This window comes from Barbus barbus (assembly GCF_936440315.1).
Source record: "Barbus barbus genome assembly, chromosome: 25".
In the NCBI taxonomy this organism is placed as follows: Eukaryota; Metazoa; Chordata; class Actinopteri; order Cypriniformes; family Cyprinidae; genus Barbus; species Barbus barbus.
This window is the reverse complement of record NC_136753.1, coordinates 29,766,955-29,781,168: the sequence shown is the minus strand read 5'-3', so window position 1 is coordinate 29,781,168 and position 14,214 is coordinate 29,766,955. Positions and strand designations below refer to the sequence as shown.

Genomic DNA, 14,214 nt, shown 5'->3' with positions numbered 1-14,214 from the left:
TTCAAAATGTAATGTAAATGCAAAAATCTAACTTTCAATACTTTTTAATTACAAATTATTTTAAATAATAAATTACTAGATATTTTAAGTACAATTAGTACAACAATTACTACAGTATTTTAGTATACATCCCACAATGTCCATTTAGGTTGTAAATTTGATTAATTTTCATGAAAGTATTATGAAAACTTAAACCAAACTAAAAAACAAGCAAACAAACAAAAAATGCACAGATGCAAAATCTAATATTTTCCTTTAGATTTTGGGGTAAAATCTGACTCAGACATTTCATTGAAATTCACCATTTACAATACAGAACATAAGAACGAACTAACTTTATGAACACGTCACTGATAAACAAATGTGCACTAGAGAGGGATTCGTCCCAATTCACTGGAACTGCTCAGGATATTCAATGCATTTAATTCTATTACAAAAAGTGAAAAGATGAAAAAATATGGCAAAAGTGCTGTAAAAGTGTTTTATACTAACAAGTATTCTGATCTTGCACTGAATTATGAGCACATTTCATAGCAGTGAGTGCTGGATATCTGTGGTTCTCCAAAACATACCTGCATTGAGACTCTAGTCCAGACGTCCTTTCATTCATTTGGAGCAAACGCACAGATTAATATTCAACTTTGTCAAAGTGGAATGAATACAAACAGTGCACATCACAGTGTCACAGCTTGAAGTGAATCTACATGCGTTTGTGTATATGCAACTGTTAGCATCCACATATGGATTAATAAAACGTGTCAGTATCGTTCTGATCTCCTTCCTAATTGTAAGTGCACATGATGTCAAGACTGCAAAAATACCTTAAACCTGTTTAAAACCCGTATTTCTTTGCTCCATTCAAGTCATTGAATGTTTTTCCATGATAGTCTCTCTCATACTTCCTACTTCCGTATGCGGGAGCGCTGTCTAGCCAGTCGGTTCATGAAGCAGCACGTCACAGTGGCGATAATCAATATGCCCACAAACAGCGCCGACGACACGCCGATCACGAGAGGCAAGAGCAGCAGATCAGTGACTGTGGAGAAAATACATTAAAACATATATGAGTCTTTCAGTTCAACACTAGATCACGCAAGCATGCTATGGCTAAATGTGCTTTCTGTGGTGAACAAGAATTTTTGACGCCAAGAAAGAGGAAGCCACTAGAACAGGACTTTTCAAAATAGGGTCCACAAAAACTTGTATTTTTAGTGCTTTCAAATTTATTGTGCACACATGAAAAAAGGATGAAAAAAATTATTTATTTTGAAATAAAAATATAAAATAATATTAAAAAATATATTGTATTCTAAAATGTATGTGTACATACAATTTGTAAAAAAAATTAAGAAAAAAAGAATATATAAAATGTATTTTTAGTGCTTTCAAATTTAATGTGCGCACATGAAAACAACAAATATAAAGTAAATATTATTTATATTGAAATAAAAACAAACGGAAAGATATTTTGAAATACAATTTATTCTAAAATGTATAACTACATATATTACATATACATACAAAAATATATAAATGTTAAAATATTCAATATATTTGTATTTTAATATAAAAATGTATATATCTGTGTGTGTGTGTACATAACTAGTAAAAAGTGAAAAAGAAAACAGTTAGGTTAGCATTAGCAGGTCATTTGTTTTTCTTTTCCCAAAACATTAATAAAATAAATAATAAAAATAAAAGTAAATATTTTCCAGATAGTATTTTAACAATTGGAAAATATAATATAGAACAAACATATTCATTTAAATTTTAAAACAACAATATAAAATATAAAACAATATATAAAATATATAGACGCCTTTATATTTTAGGAAGAGGGTCGTTATTTTTGGGAGTCCTTGGCATCAAAATCTTTAAAAACCTCTAGCTAGGAAAATAAATACCGTCACAGGTTATCCCTGTACAGAAACAGCTTTCACTACTCTGATCATAACTCACCTCGTGCGTACAGGTACAGGTGTGCGGTCACTGACTGGGCTTCAGCGCCGGTGCTGTACCATCCGCCGCGTGGATCCTGCGCCCAGACGTCGGCTCGACACAGATAGTGTCCCTGATCCTCCTCAGCGGCCGAGAAGATCCTCAGCCTGAAGCAGCCGGCAGACACACGGTCCACGCTCACGTCGCTGCCATTGCTGTAGATACGCGTCAGGCCGTCGTGGGTCAGAGTCGCCAGGAGGCGGCCTTTGCTGTCCTCAGAAAGCGTGGTGTCTTTCCTCGACGGCTCCTCTGGTTTCTGAAGCCACTGGACCTCGACTCGTGAAGCACCGCTGGCTTCCACAGAGACATTGCAGAGCAGGGTGACGGTGCTGCCGCGCTTCAGGAGCGGCCGGCGCGGCAAATCAATGCTAGCAGATACACGCACCTCTGAATGGACACAAACACAAACAAATGCTACGTTAATAAACTCTCAACACGGCATAAGGGTTTATCTAATCCATCCCAAAGAAGCACAAAATCACTTTTAATCACAGACTTTTACATTAACCGTTCCCTCCTGGTGGAATGACCTGCCAAAATCAATCCTTAGCCATCTTCAAGAATCGGCTAAAAATAACATCTCTTCCATCTTTATTTGACCCTCTAACTCAAGCACTCTCTATTCTAATTCTATTTTCAAAAAAATAAATAAAAACTTGCCCCTTTTAGACTTTATTCACTCTATTCATTTACTAACTGCTTGTTTTCTAAAAAAAACAAACAAGAAACTAGCTTCTCAAATGTTTTTGCATTCAATCTACTGGTTTTCTTTTTATTTATTATACAATAATAAAACAAAAGCCCAACCTTGCTATGTGTACTGTGTTAAGCTAACTGAGACTTGTTATAGCACTTGAATATCATTGCTCTTCTGTTGGTTTTGATTGCTTCTATTGTCCTCATCTGTAAGCGTCTGCTAAATGACTAAATGTAAATATAATCTCATAAGTCTGGGTCATACTTCACCCAAATGAAAATAAATTTTAATTTTTAAATAATTTTTAAATTAGAACTAGGTGGAAAAAAAATCTACATTTTCAGCATTTTGATAGTATTTTATACACTGCTATTAAGACATTTGGGGTCTGTAAGATTTTATGTTTTGTGAAATATTATTTACACGGACCTCTAAAAGGACACATAAACAAACACTGTGTTAATGAACTCTCAGAACAGCATCTGGGTCATACTTCACTCAGAAAAAATAGATAAATAATGACTATTTTTATGTATTATATTAAGATTTTTGCATGATCACATAAATCATTCTAATATGCTGATTTGCTGCTCAAGAAATATTTCTGATTATTATCAATGTTGAAAACAGTTGTGCTGCACAATATTTGATTTATACATGTCTTTACTGTCACTTTTGATCAATTTAATGTGGCTTTGATGAATAAAAGTATTAATTTCTTTCAAAAAAATAAATACAAACATAAAAGAACTGTAGTTCAAAATATACGTTTCCTCTGCAGTGGATAAAGTGAAATACAGTATATGTCTAGTTAAAAATAATTAAAATATAAGGAATGTTTTCCACACTGTTCTTCAGTAAATCAACGCAAGGAATAATATTTAATAATTTCATATGCATTCATATAACAATAAAAAAACAGCTATTCTTGAGTGATAATGCAATTAAGAGTTTTGAATCAATTTACTGAACAGTTCAAACTGATTTGAGGAAATTAACTGAATTCTGATGCAATGGGCAAACAATGCATTAAAATCACATTCTTAATGTTGCTCATCATGTTGTCTATTTTTTTTTTTTTTAGAAATGCACTTAGAAACTTAAAACATGCATAAACCAGGGCTCCAGACTGCAGCCAAATGGTCACATTTTTAAAATATGTTTATAAACAGATCAAATGGCGTTGTAGAAAACCTTAAGTAGTAACAGTAACTGTAACCATGGTGTTGTGACAGAAATAGCCTATTCATTTCAGGGTTTGTACTACCTTTTGAGAGAAAAATTCAAGCAGTTTTCAAGCATTTCACACAACTGTTTCCAGCACTTTAAAGCTCCAAAATGATCCAATTTGAATGCACGCATTTTATTTGGCTACTTTTGGACTGTTGAACAAAAACACCCATCTACTCCCATTCTAACACTGGGAAGAGCCAGGATATTTTTTTATATAACTCCGATTGGATTCGTCTGAAAGAAGAAAGTCATATACACCTAAGATGCTTTGAGGGTGAGTAAAACATAGGCTAATTTTCATTCTTGGGTGAACTAACCCTTTAAGTCTATTTATTTTCAAAGCATTTGTCAGTAATGCAGTTAAAATGAGGAAAATATGTGAATGATTGCATTGCAGGCTGATTTAAGGTGTGCCCCTAAATTTTCTGCTTGTGCTCCTAAAACATTTCGGTCAGAGGCTACAGTGCTCCTAGTAAAAATAGTTAGGCAAGTTTTACTAACAGCTTGCGCCAATGCAAACCGTCTTTTGGCATTAAAATTGTACTATCAGGTTTTAAAGAGGCGCAGTGAAGAATTAGCGCTGAAAAGGCGTAGAAACAGTTATTTTTGCGCCTGAGCTTATTGAATATGTATTTGTAGGAGTTTCCCTTTCAGATGCCAAATTTATGGAGGAGAGTATTCAAATGAATCACGCAATGCGTTTTGCTAATGCTTGCGCTCATCAAATTACTAGTATTTGCTCCATTACTTAACGGCCAAAAAAAGCATGTCTTAAACTATTTTGCGCTTGAAATGGCTGCAATAATTGTTGCAGAGAACAGAGAGCGCGTGGTAGAAGGGACAGGATTTTTTCCACATGTATTAATTTATTTTGAATGGCAGAAGAACACATTATCCAAATATTTAATTTGCCAAGCCATGTTATTTTTAATTTGCTTCAGGAAATAAGACAACTCGGAACCCTCAACTAGGAGTCACGCAATACCAGCTCAATCAAAACTTCTATCAAACCTTCATTTTTTGGCCTCCGGGTCTTTTCAACGTACTGTGGCTTCTTTATTTATTAATTTGCAACTATGCTAATTTGCACTGCACTTGGTATATTGCATTGGTAGATATGTAAATGAGATGTTGCCTCTGTGTTTTTTAATTTGCACGTTGTTAGTAAATCACTTGCAGAAATTTCCACGCCCACCGGCGCTGTTTTGAAATTGCGCTCTCACACTAATTTGCTGGAGTCCTGGCATAAACACTTTCTGACGCACCTTCAGTCTTTAGGCTGACAGTGACCCACTCTGATCTCTGTGTGATCGTGGCTGGACTCTCTGGTGCTAGTGTCTTCCTCCCAGCGTAGACGCTCACAGCGCAGCGGTAGAGTCCGGCGTCAGCAGGGCGAATGGAGAACAGGCCCAGAGAGAAGCTCCCATCGGCCTCCCTCTCCATGCTGCCTCCTCCTGCCCGGCTGAGATCATCGCCCCAGGCCACCACGCCATTGGGATCCACACGAGCCACCTCCACCTCCACACCGCCCGCCGGCCCGCGCCGCATCCACTGCACCTGCAGTGCCGAGCGCTTCCACGCACCCACACCTGACACCTGACAGCTGAGGCGGAGCGGAGCGCCAGGGCGCAGAGAGACGCCACCCTCCGGGACAGAGCGCACGCTCAGTGTCTCCGCTGAGGAGAGACAGCAATAACAGACTGGTTACTATATTCATAATGACTAGAGCAGCATGGAGACTAACCCACACCTTCTTATTGCTATTGCTCAGGCCAATAAACATTGATGCTGTACCATCACTTAGTTTGAGCACAAGCACACAAAACATGCATGATTTGGGGGTGGTGGGGTTGCTAAAAACTGCAACTGTGATTTAAACAGAGATAAAAATACCAGGTTTGCTGTGCTTGTTTTTAGAGCTGCACAATTTGGCCAAAGTATTGTGATTACATATCAATATGGCAATAAAATGATTTTATTTTACAGTAAAATATTAGAATAATGTTATATTGCAAATAGGTGGAAAAGTTCCAGCAAATTTCAGAAACATTCCAGAAATTTCGCTTTTCAAACTTTCCAATTTTTTGGAAACTTTCAGAACTTTTTGGGAAGTTTCTGGAAATATAGAGGATATTTTCCACCCCTTTGCAATCCTAATTAATAATAAATATATTTATATATTTAATAATAAAACGTTTTATTAGTATTTTATTTTATAGTGAAATAGTAAAATAGAACTACTACTTTTGTTTTTATTTAGTAATTATTTATATTTATTAATATATAACTATAACATATATAAATTATATAATCAGAATGAGTTTTATTATTAATAAATACATTTATATAAATATATATAAACATATTATTTATTTCTAACCAAGCGGTTGAACGGTGAGATTCCCGAGCTCCATTGTCCTCTGTGCGATGCGTTCCCATTTTCCATCCGGATCTCTGATCCACTGCGCAGCCTCGCAGAAATATGACCCAGAATCCTCGGGTGCCAGAGCGCTCATCTTCAGCACGTACAGATCCCGGCCTCCGTCGCCCTTCCGCTTCTCCACAGCGATCTCTCCGTCCTGGTATCTCTTCCCATAGGCTCCGCTCTGGCCCGGCGTCACACGCAGCTCGCGGTCAACAGCGATGATCTCTTTGAGGTTGTGACCCAGAGACTCCGGGCCCCTGCTGCTGCGCACGCCGAACGTGACGGACACGTGAGTGTGCTGATCCGATTGGACAGATGCGGCGCACGTCAGCTGAAGCTCTGTGCCTTCGATAACAGGTTGGCCGCTCAAAATACGAGAGTGTGTTATGAGCAGCGTGTCGGGAATCACTGCGGAAATAAAAGACAAAATGCTTTCTGTTAATGTTTATATGTAAGAATCAGGGTCAATGACATGATAATATTTTTGACTGTCTATAAAAAAAACTATTTTGTCTTTTAAAATTCTTTTTGAAATTTTTGCGGAGCATGAAGTCAAATGTCTAATCGGTGCAATTTAACAAAACCAAAACCTCAAACACCCTAATGAGGGCGTCTCAAGTCATTAGTTAAAACATTTTAAAAATGTGCTTTTTTGTCCATTTTAAAGACATGACACAATAGGTTACATCAAATGTTAAAACCTCAAGAAAACATCATGATATGCATGCTTTTAAAAAGTCATTATAGTTGTAAAAAATGTTTTACCAAGAAATATGTGTTTTACCGTATTACAAGAAATAGCACTCAAGGTGTAAAGGTGTTCATGCCAGGTGTAAAGAAAATGTGTCATTACTTTATCCTGCTTCAAAAATCTTTACGAAAATAGTATAAATTATTAGGAAAATTATATTTTATGTACTATATTTCATATATCATATACAGGATTTCTGCAGGTTTCAAGAAGGTAAAGTTAAGACGTTTCTAAAAGACTTCTTAAGACTAAGAAGTGTTAACAGTATAATAGTTTATTTATATTAGCAAAATGTTAAAGTTTGAAAATGCAACTTTCAATTAATCTCTGTTACTTTGTAATTAATTTCACAAAAAGGCTTGAACAGCTCTGCTCCAAACCATTAAAATATGGAAATATTACTGTACCTTCTGATCACAAGTGCTAAAAAAGCGCTGTTTTTGTCAGTATATCTGTATTATTTCTGAAGATTTTCTTTCTTGAGAAGCAGTCTTGTTTTGTGTGAAATTGAGCAAAAGTGAATTTATGATCAAAACAACTTTTGATGAATTTTTCAAGACTTCATTTTACACTTGTATCTCAAGTAAAAGTATCCTGATTTAATCATGCTTAGATATTGATATTAAAAAAACCAAAATACAGAGGACGATGTTCAATGTTTGCAATGCATGCAACATTTAATGCCATGACTTTATGAATTTAAGACTTTCTGCTCTGATTTAATACCTTTTTAAGGCCTTAATTACACAGTGGTAAGAGCTTTACAGAGAAATAATAAAGCAATCATCAAAAAACAAGGATGAATTAAGACGTTTTAAGACCTTTTAGAAAATAAACTGCATATCTTCTAGTTAGCATTTGATGTATCCTAAATACACTTTCTGTATACTTGCACCAAATTACAGCTTGATTGGAAATAACACACAATAAAAAATAGTGATATCTTCATATTTTATCTCAATATTTTGACTAACAGCTCTTTAAAAAAATGTATGGGTCACATACGTAAAACATTTTTTTTTGTTACATTTCAGTATGTCATGAAATATAAAATTACTATAATATATACCATGAAATTTAAATACAAAACTAGAAATATTAAGATAAAAAATAAAAATGTATATATTAATATGATTATTAAATATGATTCTATGGCTAATTATAATACATTACATATATTGAATAACACAAATATATATTATAAATATAATGATATTAAAATATAATTGTATAAATAGTTTATTAAATTATTAACATTATTTAAGAAGATGATAATGTACTGAAAATATTACAAATATATTATTATTTAATATTATAATAATGTATAAATTTTTCTAAAAAGATTTTTACATTAATTATAAATGTATTAAATATATTGTATAAATATATTTCATAACATATTTATAATATTATAAACAAATGTAATATCTAGTGCTGTCAAATGATGAATCGCATCAACCCATCTGTCATTTTTTCTGATTTACCACCTACCTTTGACCACCACTGATGAGCTGTAGTTCCCTAGGAAGCGGGTGTCAGTGCTGGGCGTGTAACACTCGTAACGGCCCTGATCGTCTGAACGGAGCCTCTGGATGATCAGTCTGGCTTTGTCGCCTGAATCCCTCTCGACTCGAACCTCGCCGGCCTGCACGCGACCCTGGAATGGCGCGTACGGAAAGCCGGCGTCCCGTGTGGACACCACACCGATCTGACGACCCTCGGCATCATCCCGGTACAGATACCACTCAAAATCCTGCGTCCGTGGACCTTCGTATCCCGAAACGGCACAGGGAAGGGACAGCGAGAAACCTGCGGCCCGGTACAGCGGCCCGGCGGGAAGAGTGACCTCACGGCACACGCAGCACTGGAACTCTAACACACAAACAGAACAAATGTTAATCAGTCTGAAGGTTAACCACAGGGATCAATACATTCAAAGCGGTATTCCGAGTGAGGTCGATAAATTAGCTCACACTGCACAATATTTCCACTCGTCTCATTTAAATGGCAATATTGAACCAAAAATTTATCCTAAATTAAATTGAATCTATTCCACACCTATTGAAGCAGATGTGATGCTTGTGGTGTTTTCAAGCATCTGTAGTCTCAATATATGAGGATATGAACACACAAAACGATTCACACACACACAATGATTGTTCATACTGTACATGTACAGGTGTTTCTTCACCTATGCCGCTTTTAGAAACTAAACTGCATATCTTCTAGTTAGCATTTGATGCATTCTAAATACAATCTAAAAAACATATTTTAACATTTTCTGCATACTTGCACCAAATTACAGCTTGATTGGAAACAGTACACAATAAAAATATTGATATTTACCTTGATTTTACTTTATGTTTCATCTCAATCTCCTCACTGACACCTCTCAGAAACTAGTTTTAGAAAATTAAATCTTTACTAGGCCAGAATGGTTGGTTGTGATAAATTATGCAATTTGCTATTTTTTATAATTGATATAAAGATTTATTTTCAACAATTAAATCTGAACTGGTATATGTTTTATACAGTATGTAGTGATACGTGTGTCATGCTGGTCATGGTTTTATTTCTGGTATATGTGTAAAGCATTTCAACTTTGGTTGTTTTATTGGTGCTATATAAAAAAAAAAAAAAGAAAGAAAAATAAATAATTTTTATACAGTAGGAATCAACACATGCAAAGCAGTTTTCTGAATGAGATCAACAAATTAGCATAATGCACAATATCCTCACTTAAACGAGGGCACCATCAAATACCGCCCCATATTCCCGGGACTGGCCGTAAGTATTGTTTATTCATGCACACCCTTTGTTTGAGCATGTTGTAATGCGTCTCTGAATGAAAGGGTCAGAGTAATGAACACTAATGCCATTCTGCCAGTCTATGCCCATGTTTTACAACCTGTGAGCTCACAGCTGAACTCATCGTTTTCATAGGGTGAGTCATTTTGCAGATCTGTCTGAGGGTTATTTACATACATCCTCATTCTGCTAAAGGGACCAGAAATAAACCAGACACTCTTAACCATATTAACCTATTGTATTACATTTGATACATGAACTTCCAAGACCTTTAAATGATCGACATGATCAAAATGTGCTGTTAAACCTGTCGCACTCAATCTACTGCATGCCTTCTGTCGTCTGACTAGTTTATAGAGTTTTTATCAAGTTAAAGCTCTTTTAGTGTAAACTGCAGTAATATTTCCAGATGAACTCTTACTGGACTGAAGCAGCTCAGCTTTACTTAATTCTCCATCAATCTTTTTTTATGAAAAATCAGTGCGTCTCAAACCTGATCATCAGGATCTTTTGAGGAACGTTTTTTTCCAGAAGCTTTACTTTCACTCTGTCACGTGTTGGTTTCCGTTTAGTTCCTGTTTGCCCTTATGCCCTTATTTGGTTTTTCCTGTCCTAGTTTAGTTAATCATTGTTTGTTCCATTCACCTGTTTTGTATTAATCATCTTGTTTGCTCTTTTGTTCTTGTTCCTTTATAAGTCCTCAGTTCTCCCTTTGTCTTTGCCTGAGTTAATGTTCATTAAAGGAAAGAGTGTGTTGATGCTACTTCGTTCTCTGCCTGCTCCTCGCCTGAGCCCTCCTATGAATCCGCTGGTACCGTCCAACCCTCCTGCCCGAGCGCCCCCAAGTGTCCGCGCTCCCAGTGCGCCCTTCTATGTCTCTGCTGGTCCCTTCCAGCTCTGCGCTTCCAGAGTGCCCCCAAGAGTCCACGCTTCCAGAGAGCCCCCAAGAGTCCACGCTTCCAGAGAGCCCCCAAGTGACCGTGCCGTCAGAGCACCCTCTAGTGCCCGCTCCTCCAGAGCGCCCCACAGAGCCCGCTCCTCCTCAATGGCCATATACCTTCTGCCTGTGTGGCCGGGCCTGGAGCTAAGGCCACGGAACCCCTTCAGCCGCCTTGGCTGCCCAAAAAAATAAGGCCATGGCCCCCCAAGTCCTCGGATCCGCCATGGCCATCCAAACTCCCAGATCCGCCATGGCCTCCCGAGTCTCCTGTCCCGCCATGGCCTCCCGAGTCTCCTGTCCCGCCATGGCCTCCCGAGTCTCCTGTCCCGCCATGGCCTCCCGAGTCTCCTGTCCCGCCATGGCCTCCCGAGTCTCCTGTCCCGCCATGGCCTCCCGAGTCTCCTGTCCCGCCATGGCCTCCCGAGTCTCCTGTCCCGCCATGGCCTCCCGAGTCTCCTGTCCCGCCATGGCCTCACGAGTCTCCTGTCCCGCCATGGCCTCACGGGTCTCCTGTCCCGCCATGGCCTCACGGGTCTCCTGTCCCGCCATGGCCTCACGGGTCTCCTGTCCCGCCATGGCCTCCCGGGTCTCCTGTCCCGCCATGGCCTCCCGAGTCTCCTGTCCCGCCATGGCCTCACGAGTCTCCTGTCCCACCATGGCCTCCCTGGTCTCCTCCTTGTTCTGGCCCTGCTCCGGCCTTCAGGGCGCCCGCCAATTTAAGCAAGGTTAAATAACATTTCTTCACTCAAAAAAGTACTGAAATACTTATGCTGAACTAATTCAATAAAATAGGGCAATTTCAATGGTAAACTTGGGTTTGACATGGTTGGAAACATCTGAATCCAATGCAAAACCCTTCCCACAGTTTAGTGAGCTGTCTGTGTGACTCAGGGTTTGATTGGTGATTGTGAAAGCAGATATGTAAACAAGATCTGATAAACTAAGCTATTGTAACGCGGTTGAGTGTTGACATAAGCATGATGTCACCTCTCCTGTTTAACCACAACATTAACACAACCTGAAAAACAAGACAGGTGTTGACAGGTTTCCTTCACAAACATTTACCACTGTGTAAACAGTTTTGCCCAAAATACCATAGTACTCAATGTAGTCCCTGCAGGACAGGACACATCAGACACTGCTTGACATGTTACTACAACTAGTATGACTCCAAATCCATTTGCTATTTTAAGGAGAGCGCATTTTTATTAAGCAAGAAATCTTTCTGTCGTTCTCATTTCTTTTAAAGATGTATTTCTGGCTTATTGTTATGACAGTAACTAACAATAACTGTATTTTGGTGGAAACTACAGTCATTTCTGTAAGTGTTCTCTAACCGGCATCAGGTCAGTCTAGTTTCGGTGACTCATGGGAAGTGACCACACACACACAGCCCCGATAATGACCAGAGAACAGAAGCTGTAAGCGGATCAGACGTGTAATTAAAGCGTAACCAGAGCAGCAGGCCAGTGGAAATCCTGCACAGCTTATACGTACATTGATGTCAGTATTGCACTGAGTGGAAATGAAAGGATCGCTGTACTGTATAAAAGTACTGTGCTTTCCTGTTGCTCAAACACTAGCAAAGCCAAAGGTCATGGGTTTGATTCCTAGGCAAAGCAAAGCAAGAACTGGTAAAATACAATATAAGTCACTTTGGATAAAAGCATCTCCCATATGCATAATATAATAAATCATTATATAAAGCTCCTGTGACGATGCCGAAATGAAGTAAAGGGTCAAATAAGGACCATATGTGTCTGAACACAGTTTCAATCTTTCAAATATTGGTAATAAAATGAAACATGACACAGGATCAATGAATTGTACACAAAAAAAAAACACTATCAGATGATAATACCAAAGTACATTGATATATATAACACTATATCTGCAGTAAAGGTGCAATAATATACTATATGTCAATGTGCAATAATATATCTAGTCACTAAATCACTAGTTACTCATTCCATTTAAATCGTACTTTTGTATAAACTTACTGTGCATATCAATGTGAAAGCCAACGTGCAATACTATAAATGGTCACTTTACTCTCAATGTGAACATCATGACTCAGTCACTTGTTGTATCTACTTGTAAAACTATACTGTACAGTCTTATAGTCTGTGGTTATATGTTTGTTTCTCTATCACCAGTCAGTTTCGGTGTATGCAGAAAAATACAATGACAATAAAAGCACCAAATGACCAAAGCACACTGTTATTTAATTACATGGTACACCAAGATACTTCCTTAAAATATATTCCAGTAGAGTATGGCGCTTGCAACAACAAGGTTGTGGGTTCGATTCCCACGGAAGTCCCTCTTGAATGAAATACAAGTCACTTTGGATAAAAGCGTCTGCCAAATGTATAAGTGTCAAAAAACATGGTATTTCCATGGTACTATTTTATAAGTATAGTACTCCAATGACATCCAAAAACATTGAATGATTACCATATTCATATACATATGGTATTTACATGCTACTCCAAGGAATACTACCATAGACAACATTACTTTGATATATACAGTATATATATATATATATATACACCACTAAATACGTACTTCAGCTTAATATTTACATAGAACTTTACATGAATATTTCACTATGGTATAGCGTTAGAAAAATACTAGCATAACAAAACATGCTAGTGTAATATTAACGTTACCTCAGTGTTATTGGAGGATTGATGTGGATTATATGGAGCATTATGGACATTATGTTGGACTCACCCCAAAGTAAAGCGATGAACGAGATCCACCGCGATGCCATTCCGCGCTGAACTCCACAACACACTGGCGTTTACACCGTTTTACTATAGTAAACACATGCTAACGCGTGCTGTCCTCGGGTTGGTGCTGAAATCAAACGACTGACTACACAAACAAACACGCGCGAGATTCTGCTTTTCCCGCGGATTATGTCGCAAAGAGCGCGTGTTATAAACCAGCACTGCAATTGAGCAATCGGTTCGGTGTTCGGTTCGTTATTGATCATTTACGCCTCCTTTTCCCCTCGCGATCACCGTCCAAGCGACTAAATCAGGCGGTCGACTGAAAGTAGTGCGTGACGTACAGGCGGAGAGGCGGACGCTCATCGGTTGATCTCTGTCCAATGAGGCGACGCAGCGCGGACGAACACAACCAATGGGAGGAAGTCTCGCTTCAATCGGTTATAATATCTGTTTAAATCGATGTTTGAATTTAGGCCAGTACTTCCAAAAAAATAATGCTAATAGTGGTTTCCATTAAAACACAAAAACAATTAATTATTAAATAATATTAAATCCCAGTCGTTTATTAACACTTGTATTTAACATATATTTCTTGTATCCCTCTTCCCCTAGTTTCCTTAA

General features: G+C 37.9%; 1 protein-coding gene across 1 annotated transcript; it reads right to left on the bottom strand.

The window, feature by feature from the left end:
• On the bottom strand, positions 1 to 13,927 carry LOC306845016 (immunoglobulin superfamily member 8-like). The gene is made up of 6 exons (XM_079377510.1): positions 13,592 to 13,927; positions 8,596 to 8,976; positions 6,309 to 6,761; positions 5,194 to 5,604; positions 1,960 to 2,385; positions 1 to 1,036 (listed from the first exon to the last, which is right to left on the bottom strand). The coding sequence occupies exons 1-6, from the start codon at positions 13,629 to 13,631 to the stop codon at positions 903 to 905; spliced, it is 1,845 nt and encodes a 614-aa protein (XP_079233636.1). The 5' UTR covers positions 13,632 to 13,927; the 3' UTR covers positions 1 to 902.
• Positions 13,928 to 14,214: the final 287 nt, after the last annotated feature.